Source organism: Rhopalosiphum maidis, chromosome 2, assembly GCF_003676215.2.
Source record: "Rhopalosiphum maidis isolate BTI-1 chromosome 2, ASM367621v3, whole genome shotgun sequence".
Classification (NCBI taxonomy): Eukaryota; Metazoa; Arthropoda; class Insecta; order Hemiptera; family Aphididae; genus Rhopalosiphum; species Rhopalosiphum maidis.
The window spans coordinates 20,945,483-20,969,512 of record NC_040878.1 but is presented as its reverse complement, the minus strand read 5'-3'; the positions used below and the strand labels follow the sequence as shown (position 1 = coordinate 20,969,512).

At 26.3% G+C, this 24,030-nt stretch overlaps 2 protein-coding genes across 3 annotated transcripts; one reads left to right on the top strand and one right to left on the bottom strand.

The window, feature by feature from the left end:
* Positions 1–414: 414 nt before the first annotated feature.
* Positions 415–15,110, bottom strand: LOC113554730 (intersectin-1). The gene is made up of 29 exons (XM_026958696.1): positions 14,856–15,110; positions 12,856–13,030; positions 12,624–12,766; positions 12,267–12,557; positions 12,154–12,205; positions 11,798–11,956; positions 11,241–11,726; positions 11,032–11,170; positions 10,657–10,974; positions 10,353–10,590; positions 10,005–10,275; positions 9,746–9,947; positions 8,866–8,980; positions 8,233–8,402; positions 7,745–7,906; positions 6,383–6,424; positions 6,133–6,279; positions 5,912–6,065; positions 5,678–5,842; positions 3,305–3,420; positions 2,488–2,594; positions 2,307–2,379; positions 2,042–2,248; positions 1,891–1,974; positions 1,530–1,826; positions 1,271–1,466; positions 1,122–1,199; positions 841–1,011; positions 415–714 (listed from the first exon to the last, which is right to left on the bottom strand). The coding sequence occupies exons 2-29, from the start codon at positions 13,005–13,007 to the stop codon at positions 563–565; spliced, it is 4,887 nt and encodes a 1,628-aa protein (XP_026814497.1). The 5' UTR covers positions 13,008–13,030; positions 14,856–15,110; the 3' UTR covers positions 415–562.
* Positions 15,111–15,825: 715 nt separating this feature from the next.
* On the top strand, positions 15,826–23,208 carry LOC113554731 (actin-regulating kinase 1). Of its 2 annotated transcripts, none has more exons than XM_026958698.1 (13): positions 15,826–16,146; positions 16,264–16,387; positions 16,489–16,604; positions 16,759–16,892; positions 18,245–18,693; positions 18,771–18,874; positions 18,936–19,260; positions 19,346–19,460; positions 19,584–19,689; positions 19,756–19,885; positions 19,994–20,092; positions 20,180–20,230; positions 21,526–23,208. In XM_026958698.1, exons 2-13 carry the CDS (start codon positions 16,273–16,275, stop codon positions 22,638–22,640), a joined length of 2,859 nt encoding a protein of 952 aa, XP_026814499.1. In that variant the 5' UTR covers positions 15,826–16,146; positions 16,264–16,272; the 3' UTR covers positions 22,641–23,208. The 2 variants fall into 2 exon arrangements, with proteins under 2 accessions (XP_026814499.1, XP_026814498.1); XM_026958697.1 differs by having other exon boundaries at positions 16,222–16,387; positions 21,526–23,207.
* The last annotated feature ends 822 nt before the right edge of the window (positions 23,209–24,030 follow it).

Below are 24,030 nucleotides of genomic sequence, written 5' to 3'. Positions count from 1 at the left end.
AGAGCTTTTAAGGAAGTTATAGGTTTTGGGTAATTTGGGTAATTGGGTTAAGGCCATAAATAATAAATTCAAACATATACTTAACAGCTAAATTATTTAGGAACATAGAAAATTATAGAATAACAATGTCAACTATGATCAGGAGTACAAAATTGTAATTTCATTCAAAAATATTATTACCAGTATAAAACACAGTATGTGCACTATTTAATATTCATATCAAGGCTTTCTAGCATGGACTAAATACTCTGAAGGGATATTTATTTATATGTATATTTATTCAGAAATTAATAAGAAAAATTCAATAATATTTATTATAAATTAAGAATAGTTAAAAGTTTAATATTGAAATAATAATTATTGGTAACATATATATATATATATATAATTTATTTATAAATCTATTAAGCCATTTACATATAAATCAATGCATTATTGGAATCAAAAAATGAGATTAATACTTAACATACAATAAATAATTTAATTATATGAAATCTAAGTAGGTTATAAAACTAATCAATAGATAGTTTTTCTCAATAGAAAAAAAAATATTTTTTCTTTATCAATTTGTATCAAATAGGCATAAATCCAACTTTAAAGTTATAACACCAGTCTGTACTTCTCTCAACTGTAAATGTTTTGTAAGAGGTCCTCTGCTATTTTTAGTTGATTGAATTATTTCTGATACACGAATTTCAGATCGTCCTAAAAATTCTAAAATAAAATAAATTAGATTAATTAAAAGGCAGATTATAGTTAAAAAATAAATTATACAGAAAATGTATTTAACTCATCATCATTTTACATAAAGAACTAACTGTAGTTTAAAAATATCATTACCATCGGGAGAATAGTGCCCTTTATTATACACTGTAACACAAAGAATATCATCTTGAATATCTTTAACAAGGAACTGCATTGATGAATCCCACTTAGGATCAGGAGATTCATTTACTGGTGTACATTGTTTTCGAGATCCCATACTAACTTCACAGAATACTGCTTTTTTACCTAAACATAATATCATTGCATAAAAACAAATCAATAAAACAATTTCTAAAAAAATAAAATTATTAATTTTCATTAATTTAAAACAAGTTAATTAATTTATAATAAATTACCAAATTTTGGAGTTTGAAGTTTTCTACCATCCATAACAAAAACTAAGACTCTGCCACAAGCACCAAAATCTGCTTTTTCTAAAACAAAAAAATATGTTTAAAACATTAAGATTATACCAATAATACATTAATATTATTAAATAATGTACTTGATTCCATTAGTTGTTTTTGATTCTTTTCACTGGCAATCAAAATTTTTTTAGCTTCGTTTAACTTTTTTAGCCATAAGTTTCGTTCATTAATACTCGGAGACGATAATAATATAGGTATATTATCATAATCAATTCGAAATTCAACACTATCAGTCACAGAGTCAGCAATATTTAATAGCATTAATAAAAAAGGCTAAATAACAATAAATCATAAATTAATAAGATATTTAGTTTTAAAAAAATATAAAAAAATTACTTGTTTGTAAATTTTGAATGAATCTCCCAAAAATTTATCAAATGAAAACGATTGTCCTGATAGTATAGCTGGTTTTACTGGTTTAACAAGAAGAAACATATCATTCATCAAGAATCCAACAAGTTCTTTACCACTTTTAGTTTTTGATAAAGATCCATAGTGTAGAAATTTTCTTGACCCCAATGAATTAGTTAGTGAATTAAATATTAACCTTTCACTTAATCCTTCACTATTTACATGTGTTTGCAACCACTCCAAACGGTCAGAATTTTCTTTTTCCCTGACACCTTCATTTACCTATTAATTAAAAAGAATAGGTATTATTTAATATATTCATAGAAAAATAAAAACCTATAAATACTTGAAGACATATTTCTTCAGCTTTGGCATGTGCCTCTTCTAGATGTAATCGATCTGGATGAGAATTTGGAGTATGCTCTAAAATCTGTAAATATAAACAACAATAATATAGATATTAAATATTATGGATTTATAATTATTTTTTTGCATACCTTTTGCACAAGTAAAGGATATTTAGTGATCCGTTGCATGGGTTTAATAAGAAATGAACTCAATGGTAGTCCTTTAATACGAGAATCACTCTGGCAACGCTTGGTGACTTCACAAAAAGCTGGATTAGTCTCAGTAAGTTTCTGTAGAGTGATTGCAGCGTTTAATTGACAACTACAAAATCGTACATATCTAGTCATTCTTGGAAACTAAAATAAAGAAATACATAAGTATGTATGATAATAAATTAATCATATTATTTCTTACATGTTCACACAAAATATCACCAACTATTCGTACAATTCCGGCAGGACTCATATCTCTGCGCACTCGCAATGATCTGCAAAATATTTTCTATAATAACTAATAGGATGTAGAATAACAGTTTTAATTAAAAGTCATATTTAATATTCAAATTTTTTTTTTTGATTGTGTTAAAATAACTTACGTCAAAAAAATTTGATTACACTCTATAATTTCTTCCCAGTTAATAAAAATTTTAGTGATGTCAGATGTAGTGAGAACACCACTTTCATGTAATGGCTTTTCAAATACCTAAATAACACAAAATTCAAAATTCTGGGATAGATTAGGTTTGATATTTTAAATGCAAATAAAATAGAATATATATATTTTACAATAAAAAAAAACAGATATTATTAAACCTGAATATCCAAATTTAATAACTTATAATGGGAATCTATATATAGTAGTCATGATAACTCGAAGTTGAAGGAAGATAAAAATTTGCTTCGAGATATCTAACTTAAATTTATATTTCTAGAGGAATAAAACAAAAATTCAAGTTATCAAGTTGTTATGGAGATTCGAGTTATCGCGAATTGACAATACTATATTTATGTATTTATATATGTGCAATTTGTTTTTTTAATCCTTACTTAAATATTGCCACTAAAAATATGATAATAAAAATGAAAATCATGAATATAACTAATAGTATTACCTATAGTTAAATTTTCTAATTTGAAGCAGAAATAAAATTAAGGTGATGGCCAGTGGGTCTCATGAGAAAAAAAATTGTTGGTATCATCAAAAACAATTGTTTGTCATGCTACTTTCATAGCTCCGAAATTAAAAATTTTTATTTAATATTTCCGATTTCTTGTTAACTTGTGCATTAATGCTCCTCAGTTAAATTTAAAAAATGCTATTCAATTTTACATGAAAGTAAAAATTTTCCATCATATAATATTTGATAAATGATAGAAAAATAATAATTAATAAATATAATTTAATATAAATACTTCGTGTACTGCAATCATATCTTCAATATAAGCCTGCTCAGTGGTAATCAATTCATGAATATGCTGTTGTCTTTTTCGTTCTTCTTTATTTAATTTCACTTTAATTGTCACTTCAGCTACATGGTTATAATACAATAGGAAATTAAATAATTTTCATATGATTTATCTTACTAAACTAAAAGTAATCTAATATACTTTGTGTTTATTTATTTAACATTTAATGTAGATGATTTTTATTTTAAAAAATAAAATAAGGTAATAAAATGTGGGATAAACATAGTTTATAATATTTCATATAAGAATAACAAATTAAGGAAAGTAAAATTAAGAGGATGCCAGCGTAGTATTTGTTATCTCTCTCTAACCCACGCACAACATAGCACATTTTACGTTCACAAAAATGACTAAACAATAGTTTAACTATAACATAGCAAGTTATGAGTATTTTAAAATTGTAAATTGTTTATTCATCTTAAAAATCTTATAACTTGCTTTAAAACACTTGTGGGATGCCCTAGATAATGTTCTTAACTTTAAATTCTATAATAAGTCATTGCACTCTAATTTAAGAAATGAATATAGTTATAATCATTTTTATAAACATAAAATTTGCTATGCTGCGCATGGGTTAGAGAGAGATAATTAATACCACACTGGTACCCTCTTAATTTTAAAAAATAACATTAAAATATCATACACTTTTGCTTAAATATGATCTTAATAGGTATTGATATTCAATTGATGATTCAATAAATATATTTAATAAAAAAAATTTTTATTTATTTAAAATTAATATGATTATAGTTAATACAAATTTATGTGATTACTTTTAACTTTTAAGTGATTGGAAATTGACATTTTCATATTCATAAGTGTATATACTGTACAGAAATTGAATGATAAAACAAACTTATATTATTATTAGTCTGTTTTACTGATTTAAAAACTAGGTATTTATTTCAATCGATATAAATATATATTTGATTAATAAAATAAACATTATAGCTTTTGGAAAAAGGGGGTAAGTGGAATAAATTGAAAAGATTTTTATAATAATTGAAATTTTCTATTTATTTTTAAATACCATTGTGAATAGAATATAATATTTTGTAAGTGATAAATAATACAAATTTATTCTAAATTTACCACACAATATTAACTAATTATAATGAACTCCTCTAAATGTTATGATATAATAATATATGAGTTAGTAATACAATTACTACATTAATTATTTAAATACAATACAGATAAGTTAGACTACATATCATGCAAATTTAACAATAGATAAGAAATAATTATTATTCAACAAAATATTATAATATTAATAATAAATGAACAATTTTAGAATAATGACTTTAGTGGAATAAATTATTAAGGCATTTGTTCATAAACTTAAGTAGATATATAGTAACACTGACATGTATATAATATAACAAAACAATAATCAGTTTAAGAGATTCTAATACAAACAATAATAATAAAAAAAAAAATTAAAATTCACATGGTATAATCAAATTATACAATAAATAAATATTTTAATAATAAAATGGAGGGAAAATATTGCACTTAAGTAAATCATAAGATAGAATGATTCTACTAAAATATATTGTATGTTATTTTATAAATTAATGTATATATTAAAAGTGATAATTGGTAGATAGTATTAATTAAATAAATTAACAGAATATTTTTTTATAAATGGCTGACCCATCAATTGCAATGACTATAATATGGGTGTTTGATAGCTAAAAAAAATAATACAAGTCTTGTCTATGACTAAAAGTTATTTTCTTAGCTTTTATAATTTAAAATCATAAACATTAAACTTACTTACTAATCAGGCTTTGAAAAAAATAATATATAATTTAATCAAAAATAATCATACTAATATTCTGAAGTTCATCCGCCTGATGGGTCGTTAGCCAGTGAACAAATGACTATAACAAACTCCTACAAAAACAAAAAAACAAAACAAAAACAAAAGAGACAGAATATAGAAGATGTTAGTATAAGTTTTATCTTATAATCTATTCATAACTTATAATACAATTATTTAAACGATTTAGAAGAGTTCATTATAATTTTTTGAACCCATTAAAATATGATTTTATGATCAATAATTTAATTTAAATATCTTATTAGTTTGAGTAATCCATTAAAATAATCATTATAGGAGATATATTTTTTATAATCTAAAAACTTGATAAAATTATAAAAATTTAGTTACAAAAATTTGTATTGTAATTTTTTTACATTAAAATGTCTAACTTATTTTTTAAAATTTCATTGAAACATAGATTTTGTATACACATACAATGTATGTCATTAAATTATTATCTAATACTATAAATATTAATTTATTTTACTTACATAGAGGTGCCACGTAATTACTTGGAAACAATCCAGTCTTTCCATTTAATTCTCCTCTCCACCAAGCTTGCTCGTCTTTTGACACTAATGTTATAATCTCATCCTTCTGGAATGTTAATTCATCATTGTGAACCGCATTAAATGGGAATAATGCTATGACTTTTTCTGAAAATAATATTATCATTATTTAATGATCAAAGAAAAAAGACGATATTATGATTATACTTATACTACCTAGAGTATTATTGGATGAAGGTGTTGTAGTAGTAACAGGCATTACTGCAGATTGATTACTTTTTGTAGCAGGTGAATTTGCTCTACCAGTGTTACCTAATGGTTTTACATAAGATGCTGGAAACCAACCAATTTGACGTTTTTGTCCTTTTGCCTAATATTACATTTAAACAAATAATTTTTTAAATAATGATCAAGCTTTTTTTTTTATTATTATTTACTTGTAATTCTCCTTCCCACCAACCAGTGGTAGTCTTTTTTCTAATTTTTACCAATTGTCCTCGTTGTAAACTTAATTGTTCTGCACTAGTGGCAGTGTATGGTGCAATTACAGTTGCCACTTCTGCTTTTTTTGTTCCTTTTGATATCTAAATAAACATACATTTAAGTTAAAAAAAACTTTGAAATGTTATGCTTTAATATTTAAAAACAATTATTTCATGCAAACAAAACACTAAAAGCATAGTATACCTTGTCATCATTTTCACTATCTTCTGTTGCACTGCTTTCTCTCTGATGATCAAAAACACAAGCCATATGCAGCAACAAACAAACAATAAAAAAATACACAAAAAGCATGGAATAATGACATATTGATAAAAGGAAGAATGTTAGTAAAAATAAATTTGTCAATAATTAAATAAAAATATTTAGTAAACATGATATTATATTGAAATTATTATAATAGATACTAAATAATGTATTTAAATGTTGTTAATTTGTATAATAATTAACTAAAACAAATCTTAATATTTTTAAATTTCAAATGTAAACAATTGCCCAAGAATATTTAATTAACTAGTAATATTATTGATTTAAAGCAAAAATGAAATAAAAATAATTAATTTATAACAAGAAAAATTATTTGGCATAAAACTTAATACTTAATAAAATAATTAAAAATTAAATTTACTAATTATACTTTCACAAAAAAAAATGGACTGGAATAATATTTAAAGCCTGTACATTAATTTAAGCAAGCTAGAAAGGTTTAACTTAAGAATATGGATTTTTTACTGTTTACGAATACCACATGAACAATAGTATTTAAAATAGGTAAATACTAGTCACAAATTTTTAATTGTACCTATGTATAAAAATACATTATTATTATATATAGGTTATTATTTAATTACAATAAGAACCATGGTAAATTTAAAATTTGTATAAGTGAAAAATAATTTAATCATTAAAATATTTTTAAATGTAGTAATAAATTTATGAAAAATACTCAATTATGTCAGGCCACCAAGAAACCTCCCAGTGCTCTGATCCTGTTAAAAAAATGTTCAATTTTAGAATACTGCCTATTTAATGTTTTGGATTTACAATGATATGATCAAATTCAAAATTGTGTTTAGTTTTAACTGAAGTTGAATATCAAAATGTCAAAGAAAATAAATTTATGCCAACACGCTACATAACATAAAAACAGTGAAGCATCTGCAGCAAAGTAAAAATTGCTCCTACATTGTTAAATGTGTAGTAATAGACAGTGGTGTTACCCTTCAGTTTCCTTACTGCTACTTAGTTTATTTTCTTCCCCAAACTGTGACACCAGAATTTAAAATTTACTTTTCCAAAAAATAATAAGTTGAAGATTTTTGTATTTAATTATGACATTATTGAATTAATTGATTTACTTTAAATTAGAAAAAAGATTTTTGTACTATGTTTCTGAGAAATGAATACTTTTTACAAAACCAGTCAATAGTTTTTATCTTATAAAAAAGGATTAAAATATTTATGAATGTGTTAAGTGTTTAAATAGTTACAGTGAGTGTTAAGTGTATTAAAATATTATTAGTAATTTAAATTTAAATGGATTCATACCTTTGTTGATGCTAAATCTGGTGTCACCGATCTACTACCATCAGGCTTGTGAGGTTCTAGCATGATAGGAGTAGTTAATGGTGAAGAAGTGACAGAAGTTTCTGATTTTACTGACGAAGCTGTTTCAAATGGAGGATTCTTATTCACAGCAGTTTCCTTAGGCTAAATATAATTATATTAATTAAAAAATAAAATTGAAACAAAAACATTTATTATAAAAAATAAGTACAGTGTAACCTCCATAATATTAACTTTTACATTTTAAGTATACAAATTAAGATTATAATAACTATTAAAAGATGAAATCGTTTTTAATAATTATTTAGACAAGATAAATGTGGTATAACAATAGCATATAAAATTTTAGTTATCATGTTAATCTTACATTATTAAAAATGTTGTGACATTTTTAAACTTTAGTTATAGTAGCGGTTTCATTGTACTTACATGGTTTTTAAATACAATGATACATTAAAGATAAAATTTACCTGAGGATCGAGATATTGTACATAGTTAGAAGGAAATATTCCAGATCTATCACCTATTATTCCTGTCCACCAATCACCATCTTTTTTTGTTACTAAAACCACTTCATCCTGATTCATATTTAAATCTCCAGGTTCGACAGAATCATATGGGTAGAGAACAATATAATATTCTAAATATAATGTATTAATTAGTTCAAAACAATTTTTTAAAGGAAAATAAACTAATTTTATGACATGTTTTGGTAAGTATTGCCCAACCCTGTTTACTATACTCAATTTATATTAAGAAGGAATTTTAGCATTCGTCCTATGCTCAATGGCATGGCTTTACTACACAGCAGGTGTATATGCTGGTTGACTAATTGACAAACAGAAGAGTTTCCTAGTAGCTATTTGACAAAAACTGATAGCCACTGCTGAAGTTCCTTCTTAACATGAATAGAGTATAAACAATACAATTTTAATTTATTAATAAATATCATATGCAACTGACTTCAATCAGTCGAATATAAAATATAAAAACGGAAAGCACAAAAACAAAACATAAATACTGAAAACTGTGATGGATGACAATATTCGCACAAAATAAATCAGTTGTATGTATTGACATATAATAATATTAAATATAAAAACCTTGTTTGTCAGTAGGAATAGTAGTATCTTTGACTGCATTTTCAATTATTGACACAGAAGATTTTTGGAACCAGCCAACACGATTGTCTGAAGTTTTACCATACCACCAATCATCCTAGAAATTAACAATTTAAATTAAAGAGATGATGAGAAAGGGATAAATAATTTAGAAGGAAATTTAAATCATTATCAAGTACCCTATACGGAATCAGAAGAAGGAAAAACATAAAAAACTTAAATAAGAAAAGGAATGACATTTAATTTATGGTTATCCTGAACACACACATGAAGCGACGGCCCCCACTATGCGGCTTGCACTAAGACTAAATTGAACATTATAAACTTTTAAAAAAAATAAAATAAAATACTTATTTTATAGTTTTATTATATGAAATATATCTTATTACTCTTATATCTTTAAATCATTATTATTAAAATTGTAACAAGGAACTAGGCATTTTTACAACCGGGGAATAAAATATTCCCAAGCGTGCTGCAAGTAATTTTAAAAATGTTAGGGGTCTACTGACATAACATGAGGAATAAGTTAAAGAATATAAATAAATACAAGAAAGGGCAATATTATAGGGCAGTTTATGAACAAGCTAAAAAAAAGTAAGACCATGACTATACTATGTTGATGAATGGGAAGTGTTTTAAAGTTCAAAAGTTTTTAACTCTTGGTTGTAGTTTAGTTATTGGATATAAAAATAATACAGTGATACTAAAAGGAAGAGGCTTTAAAAGAGGGAAAAAATAATAACTAAATGTTCTAAATACAAACAAAATAAAAATCCTTTATAAAAAATTAAAATTAAAAACTTCTTTGAATTATCTTATAATTGATTTCTATGGTATATAATTAATCATTAATACATACTTGATTTTCAGTTACTTCGATAATATCACCAGCTGTCAATGACAAATAAGTACTGTCTTTACCAGTCCAATTATTTAAAGCTTGTGCTTTAATATTTACTGATTTACCAAGTCCTAAAATAAGTTTAGTAGGATATGAAGTACTAAACTCATCAGTTTCAAATCCTTGTCCAAGCTCATTTTCTGGCAATTCAGCAATTCCCCTACAACAACATAATGTTATAAAATGTATTAAATAAAAAATAGGAAAATATTTTTACTCTAATGGTTTTTGAGTAGATACAAAATTGTCTTCTAGAGGAGCCTGGCGATTGGCAATAATATCACGGATGTCATCAGAACCATCAACTGTTTCAACATAAGATTCTGGAAACCATCCAGTCTTGTTTTTCAATTCTCCTGTTAACCATCCAGGTTCTGCATTTTGTTCCAATGGAACCATAATAATATCACCAGGTTGGAAAGATAATTCATCAGTGTTGCGAGCTTCAAACTCATACAAAGCTCGACATTTTTTATATGCACTTGATTCTATACATTTATACATAATATATAAATATTAAAATTGTCAATTTTAAAATTTATATAAATAATTTATTAACTGATACCCAAAGTAGATGCAGATTTTTCTTCAACCCAGTCAGTAGTTGGTGCTGAATTCCATGCATCATCTCCCCAAGATGACATCTCTTTTGCTTTATTTTTCTTCATTTCTATAACTTTCTTAGTATTTTCTTCATAACTTGGATAGATTTTTTCACAATCTTCTACAAGCTTAGTTAACTGTGTTTTTAATTGATCAATAGAACTGTTATTATTTTCCACATCTTGTTTTTTGAGTTCAATCTAAAAAAACAGATTATACAATTTAAAAATAAACTTCTAATTAATAATTATTAGGTATGATCTTACTTGTGAATTGAGATCATTAATTTTATCTTGTAAACTTTTGAATGTTAACTTTTTATTTGAAATTGCCAATTGTGTTTGTTCTTGTACATCTGCAGTTTCAATACTAGAATTCATTTTGTTCTTGGCTTCTAAACGTATTTTTTCTTGACTTACAGTAATAAGACGTTGATTTTGTTCTTTCAAAGTAGATTTTAATCGTGACATTTCATTCATTTGAGTGTCTCGTGTAGTGCGCATACTATCAATAGTAGATTTTACCCCCGTTACACTAGCACGAGTCTCACTAATTTTTTGTGATAACTCACGCACTTTATCAGTCTGAAAACATTGAATTCAGTTTAATACACAAATTATTATTTTCAATTAACAACTTACCATCTGTTGTAAATCAATACTTAAGCTTTGATTTTTTCCCTTTAATTTCAATACTGTTTCTTGTTCCTTTTGTCGTTGTTGTTGAAGTTCCATACTTCTTTGTTTTTCCCACTCTAATTGGCGTTGCCTTTCCATTTCTCTTTATTTCATTAAAAAAAAAAATCCAATAAATTATTATAAAAAGTTAAGGTATACAAAATGAGACTTACTTTCGAGCAGCTTCTCTTTGTTCTTGAGCTCTTTTTCTTTGCTCTTCTCTTTCCTGTTCTAATTCTTTTTGTTTTCTCATTTGTATTTCAAGTTCATCTTGTCTCCTTTTTTCTTGTTCTAATCGTATTTTTTCTCTTCTATCTTGTTCTTCCCTTTCCTTACGCTCCCGTTCCTCTTGTTCTTTTCTCTGTATTTCCAATAGAGCTTTACGGCGTCGTTCCAACTCAGCTTGTCCTTTTTCAAAATTCTCTTTGCGTTTATCCTCAAAAGTTGTTTGATTAATCAAACAAGAATCAGACTCAGGAGTTCCTTCACTTGGAGCAGTTAAACTATTCTGACGTTGGCGACGAACAGATGGAGGTATAAGTTCAGGGGGTAAAGGAATGCGAATTTTTTCCCCAGACTTAGCCAAATCACACAAGTACATAGCTAAGACAAACTCATCACAACATAACTGACCATCTTTATCCATATCAGAGAGATTCCTTCAAAAATTAAAACACATTAATATTAATTAAACATAAAAGATTTATAAATTGTACCAATTCAACTTTACCATATTTGTGCTAGGACATTTTGTGGTAATTGAGTGGCCACCATGATACCACGTGCTTGAACTCCAGTTAAAAATCCTGTCCTCGTGCGATCAGTAGTATTAAAAATTTGTGTATATTTCAATTTAGTTTGATGTGGTACTGCCCATTCCTGATTTCCTCTATAATAAATATAAATGTAATACAAGTTATCTTAGTAGAATAATGTTATTATCATAAGAAAATTAATAATATCATTAAAACAATAATACAAATATTGTAAATATTACAAAAACCTTAAAATGAAATTTTACCAAAGTTCTGTTCATCTAATTTTAAATATATATAAATGCATACATAATTTTAATTTTTAACTTACGGAGAATCTATTGATATTGGCATTGGCATAGAAGCAACTGGTGTACCAGGGACTAAACAAATTAAATAATAAAAATTAATATAATAGAAAACAGAATTATTTTTGAGACTTACGAGATGGTGCAGCAGGTAGTGTAGGTTTAATAGGACCTGCTTGACCTCCTGATGCCACATTATTTGCTACATTAGCAATCTGAACTGGAGAAGATCTATTCACAATTGGACTAACTGTAGAATTTACAGAAGCGATTGGAGAAGTAGCAGCTGGTATTAATGGTGGTGATACTGCTGGTAAAATTGTTGTTGGAGATACATTTGACAATGGCAAACTCATAGGTGGTGCAATTCCAGGGGTCATTGATGGAGGACTTGTAAGAAGTGGAGATGAAGCTTTAGGAACTGAATCTAAAAATGTACATTCTAAAATTAGTTTAATTTAATTAAGCATAAGAAAAGAACTTTTTAAATTACTTAGAGACTGAACAGAATTCCATAAATTACTAGGGATGACTTTAGGTAACTCTAAACCTCTAAGTTTAAGACTAATTAACTTGCAAGCAATAGTAAATTCAATAATATTCATACGACCATCTGCATCAGTATCAGCTAAAGCCCTAAAAATTATTTAATTTTAATATATTAATAACCTAGATAAAATTAACAATAAATAAATACACGAGTAAAAATATTTTTATAATTTTACCATATTGCACCAAGAACTAGTGGAGGTAATCTAGATTGTAACAGAAATCCCTTGGCCTGTTCACCTGTAATAACACCACCTACTGGTTTTAATGCTTGAAAATGTGTACAAAAACGTGTCCATTCTTGAGGAGTGACCACCCACGGATCCATATCACCAGGTTTATTAATTCAACCTAAAAATTATAAATGCTTAATAAATATAAATTTCTTATTTTCTTATTCTTTTTATTTAAATTATTATTGTTACTTAACAAAACAATTATGAACTTTTTGGTATATTAAGTTTTGAATGTAAATAAATTCAATTTACTTAAACATTGCGCACTAATAACTTTTAAGTCATATTTTAATATATTTATATTGGAAAGAATGGAATATATTTATAAAGAATTCTACCAATAAGCTCACTATAACCTATATTTATTGAATTTCATAATAACTCATGGTCATATTGATTGATGAAAAGAAATTAATAATATAAATATTTTAAAGCAAGGAAAAATTCAAGATTATATAAACTAAAATTAACATTTATCTAACTTACAACAAATTAAGTATAACCAAGGTAACCAAGGTGTGAACAGGTCACGTTATAATTTAAAAAATTGTATAACATTTAATAAAATATCAAGTAAAAATTAACTAGTCTTGGATATTTGAAAATATATTACATATGGTAGGCTATACAACTCAATAAATTACTAATAATAGTTATTTAATTATGTATCTTATATCAACACTAAAATTTAGGAGCAGCAATAAAAATGTTGAATAATAATAATTAATATTACACATTTGTGTTTTATTCTCAAACACATTATCACAATCTTACATTCATCTTGAACTAAATATATTTGTTGTACAATTATAGATTGAATATTTGCTTTTGAAAAACAAAGTTATTATCTAAGCATTAAACTATTTTAGAAGTGGTTGGAATTTTGAGTATCAAGTAAAAAGTTAAGTAGTGTAGTTCTACATTTCAACAAAATTACTGACTCATATTTTTTTTACTATGATTCATAATATCTATTAAATTATTTTACATTAATATCTATTATCTTATACTTTATGACTCGTCGGTCTTTAATTTTAAAATTATAATCTAACAATTAATGAACTTAATACAAAATATATCATTAATAATTATTATGTATTAGTATTAAATTAATTAATATCTTAAAAACAGTTGCCGTTTAAAATCTAGCAGGCAATGAAATTATCAGAGTTGGTGATTATGATAAATAGTATAAATATTTTTTGTGAAAAAAAATTTTATTAGTAAATCTATTTAAAAACAAAATAAAATTTTAAAAATGAATGAAATAAAAGCAAATGGCAATATTTTTATCAGTGTTAACTTTGAATTATACCTAGAACTATACAATTAGGCAAAGGGAGAATATTTGACAAATACAATTTAAGTAGATTCATGACCCAGAAACATGGATAGATAATCGATCAATAATCAATAATAAAAATTATAATAGTAAATGTTATAATTGTTGATGAATACCTGCCAAATATTATTATATTATAATAATAGATACATGTATAATGATGATTGGGTTAATTTAATGGTATTCATCAATTCTTGTGAGAATATTTGAAAAAAAATAAAAATACAGTTTTACAAAATTATATATTAATTTAATAGGTATTGTAACGCACGCGATGAATGGAAAACGAACAACGGTGAATCGAACGATATAGTTTCCACGGCACCCACCGATGATGAGAATATTATTAAGTTTATCATATGTACAGTATTATACTATATTATTATGCCGTAATTCGTAGTAACAGTAGCAGCAGTAGACGCAGCATCAGTAATGACGAATAGCAATTAACGGATTAATAATAAATAATAATTAATAGTATTGTAGGTATTATGCGTGTCGGGCGACACAACGAACGAGCCAACGCGACGGCTGGCGTGACCGTGAAACGAACGCGACACACACAATACTGTCAATACTGCGAATTGAGCAATCTTACCGGCGCACACAGCTTTGACGGCGAACCCACACTCTGTCGACGTAATTATTTGATGGGCGTGCGTGTTGCGTTTGACGAGAACGGTAGGAAAACAATTTAAGCCGATAAATTTAGGCTCGTAGTGCCAAATGTAATCGCCAGTTTTTTCGCCGCGTTATTTATCATTTGACGTTTACTTTTTTTTTTCCCCGATTTTCGACCGCCCGCCCACAGACCACAGGCTACAAGGAAATCTCACTTATCTATTATAATAAAAATAATATATATAACAAAACGTTTTTGTTGGTTTTTTTATCACTGTGTCGCGCACGCTAGTGGTGCCTAAACGCGGACGAAGGATAAACGATATTCATAAAAAGCGTACGTTTAAACTTTTTGCCATCGGTTCCGGTTGCAACAGTGCTAAATGCACATAAAATGATAAAATAAATAAATACATTGTATTCAATTGAACTACCTAATTGAAGTTAAATGCCGAATTAATCGTCTTGATTTTTATCATAACTAAGTAACTAATATTAACGCTAAAAAATATTTCCTTTTTTTATTTTTTATAGAACTGAGAAAATGGCCAAAACTATATTATTAATGTATGATATATATCATAATCCACTATACCCATATTTAGAACTAGTCGACTTTTCACACAAACGCTCGAATGCCCGACCGAATATTGACAATATTGAATATTGTCGAGTGAATTTTACAAAAACTTAGTCGTTTACTCGTCTTAGTGAATACATATAATGAATCTCCCAATCCGCTCTAATATTAATATTTGATATTACGATTTCGAATTGTCCATTTGGACATGAATTATTAAACGTCCACACAATCATGGGACATGGAATATGGATCGATAGACGACAGAGGCGGGACGACGATATTCAGCTCGCGGCTGCCTGATATTTTGGTCCGCACTTGATTGTCAGCTGTTTTGCGTATTGAACACTTGGCCTCCTTATCTTATTATTCGCTCGTACCACGACCACCGCCAACAGCAGCAGCAGGCTCGTATTCGACGTGCGACAATATTAATATTTCTGGCGGAGAAGACCGAAAATAAAAGATTATACCTATGCAATTTGAAGAGGAAACATTTATCTAATCTAGCCCGTGATCGCTCTATAGGTGTTACATGCACGACACGATATTATTATCGATCGATGATCAACGGTAATCGGAAAATTCGCGTGTGTCGTAACTAAAATTACTGTCGTCTGGTCGCGACTACGAAATACCCTTTTCAATGCCACTACTTCAACTACTGGCACAATTTTACTACTCTTAGGTACGTATAATTTATACAACGCTTGCAAATTATAACTTGTTTGTAAATTGATTTGTGCCAAACTGTTTGCATTAGGTTTTTGAATGCTTGATAATCGAGTCGTCTAACACTTTCCAGTTGGTCAACATGAAAAAACTCTTTTCAAAAATCGACAACTCCAACAAAGATCCCAACTGCTTTGTAGGTAAACAGTTCACTGTTGGCCGTACATCTGTAACTGTTGAAGACGTGATTGCTGAAGGTACACCACCACACTTATAATAAAATAACAATAGTATCTATTATTATGATATTGTTCTTGTCGTTATCATATTTGCAATACTTACTTTATATGTTTTCCAGGAGGTTTTGCTGTGGTTTTCCTTGTAAAAAGCAACAATAAAAAATATGCTGTCAAGCGACTCTTTGTTAACGATGAAGTGGACTTGGGTGTTGCTAAAAAGGAAATACAAATAGCCGTATGTTTATACTGTGATTAATAAAATAATTTGAATATTTGTGGTCGATATTAATTCTAACAAACTTAAATTAATGAATGATATCTACTAATTTGTAGCTTATAGATGATACATTTTTTGTATAAAATCATTTATATATTTTTTGGACTTTCAGAGTAGCTTAAATGGGCATAAAAATATTGTTGGCTTTATTGACTCAAATATTACACGCCATAATAATGGAGTTCATGAAGTATTGATGTTGATGCCGTACTGTCCGTCTAACGTTTTAACTCTAATGAACAACAGGTAATGTATAATAACATAATTCAAAATTAAATTTTAATTTAAAATCTTTTTTGATATAATAATAAAATATCAATATGACAATAAATTTTTATTAAATATCAGTATTTTATTTATAAGGAGGGGGAGGGGGAGGTTATAAATTTTAAAAAATATTCCCTAATCTAAAATTGTAATACAAATTATACAACTATACCTAACATAGGATTATTTAAAAAAAATCACGGATGTTGCCTTATTGGTTACAATTTTCCTAATTGCATCTCCGACAATATATTCATAAAATTATAACCATTCTTGATTCCTGATATCAAACTTTATCTTAAAAAATATTCGCTTTATCTAAAAATCGATGGTAACACATTTAAAACTTCACAAAATGTATTTATATTTTGGACTGAAATAACAAAAAATTTTTGTAGAAAGGCTTGTAAAAATAAAAATTTTACTACAGTGCGTCACCATTTTAGAACACATTTATTTCAACAGAACTGATTTTTATAATAAACACCATGAAAATATTGGTTTAATAATCATAGTAAATATGTAAATTAATAATCCCTTAATTCTCTTAATTTATTTCATTTTAAAATAAATGCTGACTTCTCAATTTGAATTTTTGTTTCTATTTACAATAACTATTCTGTACTTTGTAAATAATAAATTATCACAATTATGTACTGATACATGTTGCTATATATTTTTTTTTTATAATAATTCAATATTTTGAATTCCAAAATTTTAAAATTTTTTCCATTATTAGTTTGAATGACTTAAAAACTCTCCTCTATTACTTACAATAAAGATTTTAAAATAAATAATTTTTCATTAGCCTTAGTTGAAGCAATACGTTTTTTAATTTTATAAGAATATACATGTTAACTGAGTATAATTTATTTAAATTGTTAATATTAATACCATAATTGTATTATCAATAAAATATTCACTTCACAATTCTAGTTTGTTAGCCTTGAACATAGTAATAAATATATCTACCATAGTACCATGTAATCACTAGTTTGTCAATTGAGTAGTTATAGATATTTTTTCATAAATTAAGAAACCCAATTCTATACTATTTAAAATTAAATTTAAATATATATTTTTAACAATATTAGTTAGTTTGATGATTCATTGATATGACTCATAAAAAGATGTATAAATTATGGATTATTGACATGTGTCAAACACTCATTTAATGTTAAGTATTTATAGTTATTATACTTACAAAAAAATATTTAAATTTTTATAAAGTTTGGCATTTTTATTTTTTGTTATCAAGAAATAACATAACATTATAATAAATATATTTTAATTTAATTTGAAAAATATATATTATTTATATTGTATTTTAGACTGCAATCTGGCCTAACAGAACCTGAAGTTCTTCAAATTTTTTGTGACACTTGTGAAGCAGTTAGCCGTTTACACCATTCTCAAACGCCTATAATACATAGAGATTTAAAAATAGAAAATATCTTAGTTAGTGAAAATGGTCAATATTTATTATGTGATTTTGGTTCAGCCACAGCACGTGAACTTGATCCAAATATACAAGGAGTACATGCTATAGAAGAAGAAATAAACAAATATACCACTATATCTTATCGATCACCCGAAATGATTGACTTATACAACAATAAAGTAATAACCACAAAATCGGATATTTGGGCTTTGGGTTGTCTATTATACAAATTATGCTATTTTACATTACCATTTGGTGAAAGTCCGTTAAAAATACAAAGTGGTCAGTTCAGTATTCCAGATACACCAGAATACTCTATTAAATTAAATACATTAATTAGTAAGTTTTTATCTAACAAATATATATATTTAACATAAAATCAAAATTGTTTAAGTATAATAAAAAATAATTTACAGAATATATGTTGGAGATTGAACCTGATTTACGCCCAGACATTTACCAGGTTTCTTACATTGCATTCCAATTAGCCGGAAAAGATTGTCCAGTTCAAAATTTAAATGTATTATTAATTGCCTATTTACAGGAGTTGACATTTTTATCATACATTTTCTATTTTTCAGAATGTTCCCAATCCTAATATCAATGAATTAATTGTATCTCTTAATGAAAAACGAGTTCCTCAAACACCAAAAACGAATGTCAAACCAAATTACCATTCATCTTCTGTTGTAGAAGGCACTAGTGTGAATCCAAGGCAAAGACCAAAACCTTTAAGTTCAGGAATACCTCCACCTTTAGGTTCGTCTCCTACATTTAAAAGAGCCTTTCAACCAGTTGTTGGAATTTTGGCAAATTCTCATTCACCAGATACATCCCACCAAAATAAAATATCGCAACAAATATCTCCACGTGAAAAGGCACCACAGGTGTTATTTCCAGTAAAAGGTAAATAATAAATATAACTAAAACATTTATGAAATAAACTTTAAATTAATAAGTAATACATGTTAATAATTTACAAACTATGCAGATCCGTTTGTTGAGACTAAATTCACTCAATCTACAACAGTGTCACCTTCATCATCTCCTTTAATTTCTGTGCCTAAACATAAACGAAATGTTAGTGAAACTTCTACATTCTCCAAGTATGTATACCTATTTTGTTTTTTTTATTATTATTATTAAAGAAATTGTATCCTTTATTGATTTTAAAATTTTTATTTAGAAAACTTGTATTTCCCTTTATTAAGCAAAATATTTTATTTTAGAATATTTGTTAATGATAATTCAAATCAATTCATGCCACCTTATGGAGATTCTACTAAAGTATGTTCTGTATCTTCAAAAGATTCTACTAATTTTCCTGTTTCTAATGTGCGTATTAATTATTCATTATTATTATACTTATATCCCTATTAATATTAATATATTATATTTTAGGTAGAAGTTAATAATTTGAATGCAAAAACATCGTGGAATCCATTTGAAGAACCGTCATCTTTTGAATATCAAATTAGTGGTGAAGAAATTTTTAACTCTTCATTTAATCAAATCCCTTCAAATGACAATGGTAAAAAGTTATTTGCATAGTTTTAATATAAATTATATTTATTAATAATTTATTCAAATCTGTACCATTAGTACACTATTTTATTTTAGTTAAACGTTCAATTTTTAGATGAAGTTAATGAAAAATCTCAAGAAAGTACTACCAAAACAGTGAAATCCAATGTAACAGACGAAGATCCATTTGGTTCTGCACCATTTCCTTACAAAAGTTAGTTAAGTTGTATTGGTTTTTTTAATTAGTTTTAATAGTGAATTGACGTAAATCATAAAATATAATTCTGTTATTATATTTTAGGTATAGACGAATCTATAGGAAATAGTCCAATTAGAAAATTATCCCTTAATGGTAAGTAAATAATTAGTATTTTTTTTTATCAAATTTTATTGCAATAGCCTTTAAAAAACATAATTGTGGAGGTTTCCTTAACAGTATGGTGATAGTTTTGGAGTAAATAATAAAATTAAAACATTAATGTATACAAATCAATATTTTATAACTATAGATTGTTTGTTTTTATAAAATATTCTCATAAAAATGTATGATTTTGACTTAAATAAAACTTCAATTTATTAAACAATAAAATAATAATCTATCATATTGTTTTACACACTTTTATGCTTTTATACTAAGTTATTTTGGTTAGTAGCTTATAGATAATAGTTAATACTAATAAATAGATTAATAGACTTGGTTAGACAGACATTGTTCAATGAGATAACTGTTCTTATTTTATTTTTTTTAGATTATGAAATAATTTATTCATGCATGTTATAACATAAATATATAAAACATAATATATCTGTCTGTTTTAAGACAAACTTTTTTGCAACTATTTTCTAATTATTAAAGGATGTATCTATATTCTATAATGAAATATTTATTAGAACAGTTAAACCTATTATTATTTACAAAATAAAAAAGCTAATGGATTAAACATTTTATTTTATATACTTTATATATTTACTATCCTTATATTTTCTTTCCACTAAGTATATTTTACCTATTAATCATTTTTTTTATTCATCTACTAAATTTTATTATAAGCTCTTAGTATATTTATAAAGAAATATTAATGCAGATTGTATCTTGGATATTGGAAACCTCCCTAATGAATTTCTTTATTTTTACTAACAAATAATTATACTTAATACAATTTTCTATTAGCATGAATTATCTGTATTTTAGTAATGTTAAAATTAAATTTTAAAAATGTTGTAACTAATATAAATTATTTCTTATCTTAAAAAATATAATACTGGTTTCCAATTTAACTTAGCTTGTGCTATTTAACAACCATTAAAACTCTTATCTGGTAATATGGTGCTTGTTGGTTGGTTCTTTGTAGGTTTGCAACATGATGGGAATCAGGATTGATACACATTTAACAATGTCTCACCATAAATTGTGCATATCATAGATACGAGTAACGGTGATAATATATGCATGAATTATTTACCTTCTACAACAACTACTATTCTACTTAGTTACAATTTATATTTCTTATAGTTGTAATTAACCTTTAATCTTATATACCTTATAATATTGCATGTTAAATGTTGGATATCATATTATTTAAAATATATTATACTGTTAATTTGAATTTATTAGTGTTTTTCGTCTATCATCTCTTAATTTTTTAGGCACTGACCTTAAAAAAAATGCTGAAAAATGGAAAACCTACTTCATTGAACATAATTTGAAATTAGACAGATTAATATTAAATAATGAACCTGACAGTGACGAGATTGCTACTGGTTTAGTAGCAACTACACGTAGTGATGATGAATTGGAATCAAACGAATGTTCATCAACCCCATTTGTGAAAATTCCACTTGAAGATCGTTCAAAGTATGAAAAATTAGCTTGTAATACTGATGAAGTATCTTCAGATGATAGTCAAGTAGCAAGCGGTGAAACTAGGAAAAAATCTTCTAAACGAAGAAAAATTCCTGAATTTAAATCAAATAGTCGTTTTCGAAAGGACAAAAAAAATAAAAAACATCAAAATGACTATGACCAATCTGATGATGATTCTATTGGATCAGCTAGTGATCTCCAAACTCGTAACGACGAGGAAGACACAAACAAAAACATTCCTGAAACTATGACAGTAAAAGACAGTATGATTACATGTGGATCATCAGCTTATCATGCTGAATGTGAAAGCATGGCACGAGATGATATTCCTCCACATAACGCCCCAGGAGCAACTAGACTTCGTGACCCTGTACCTGTTAAAAATGTTGATGCTGAAATACCATTGATTTCGGATAATGAAGGAGAAGAGTATGAAAGTTTAAGTAATACTGATGTGTTTGCAATGGCACCATTTCCTAAGGCAAAAAAAAAATGTTCAGACAGCGACTCAGATTTATTTGGTTCTGTACCTTTTAAGTTAAACACGAATCCTTTTGAACAGGCTGATTTTGCCGATAGTGTATACTTTGAAAAAGAAGATTCAACCGAAATACCTTTCAGATCTGAACCAAAAGAGGCTATTTTAGTGGATTTAGATCCACAAGAGCCAATTTACATGAAAATAATTCACCAAAATGTTACACAGGTAGCCACTAATAAAGTGATAACTACATTAGCTACAAATAGTGGCTTTAGTAATATGAGTTTTGAAGATTACTCAAGTAGTGATGCTGAGGAGTCACAAGCTCCAGTTTATTCACCCTTTGAAGTTGTTCGACCGGCTGAATGTGACATAAAAAGATCTTCATTAAAGAGTCGTAGTAATCCATTTACATAACAAATATAAAAAAAAACATCTTATAGACCTTATATGTTATATAATTAAGGTCTATAGTTTTAGTTAAATTATTAATTTAACACTAGTTTTCTTGATTCACAAAAAGTACAATCATGTATTAAAAAACACAATTATTTTAGCATAGGTATTACAACTGTTACTAAAAGTACAACATAATGAAATCTCTCCTGTTTTAAAAACATTTCTATTGTGATTTTAGTTATGTTTAAGTGTGATATGTGTAGCACTTAAGACAAGTATTATTAAGTCTAGTATATTGGCAATTGATGGTCTTATATTTATATTGTTACATTTTATTATTGTTTTATTATTTTTCAATTGTTTCAAAAATACCTATTGTTGTTTTATTTATCTAGTTTCTTAATAGTCATTATTTTAAATATTTAAACCAATTATATTTTATAGTCAAATACTACCTATAAAGTATCCTATATTGTGTGTATACTATAAACTGTAGCAGCTGAAACATGTGTTACAATAATTATTATATTCATAAGTATACTTAATGAATACAGTATTATTTTAATATTTTAGGCAACTTTTTAATGAAAGATGAAAATTGTTTTATGATGGTTTTAATTTGTATGAAAACTATGAAAATGGAATCTATTTATTTAACAAAAAAAAAAACAACGCTTTCTTCATTACCTATTTTGCAGTTATATGTGATGTATTTAAACATACATTGTCTCTGTCTAATTAATTAAATATCAATTTATTTTAACTATATTAGTTAAGACGTTAAATTATTGCTAATATCTATTATCAGCAATACTGATTAATCTAAACCATAATTATTTCAAAATAAAATATTTTTTTTTATTATACTTGAGTACAAAACATCAAGAGTACAATATTAAGAACATCTAACAAATCTATGCATTTCCATAAGTATTCAAAAATTTGAACACTACTATAATAACCAAAGAACAATATTGTATGCATCACATATTTAAGTATCTACTAAGTATTGGTTTTATTTTATAAAATTCTTAAACTAATATTTTTTACCTCCAAGTTCGATTATTGGTAAATTCTCTTTATTATTAATATTTAAAATTGAAGCTGTTTAATGCTGAACACAAATTTGATATTTTGTACGTGTTCAATACAAAAATAGCACTAAAGGGCGTCCTGTTTTCGATTTATATTTATGCATGTAGTAGGTACCTTGTTCATCATACATTTTCTTAACAGTCCGTCTAATATTGTGAGTTGATTTTCTTTAGAGAAAATGTAAAATTTTGTATAATTGTATTGAAAACAGGTATGATATCATATGCACGAAATTAATGGAACCCTATAAAACTAAAATTCCTATTTAAAAAATACGATAAAACCATAAAATCAATTTTTAAATTAGTAAAAA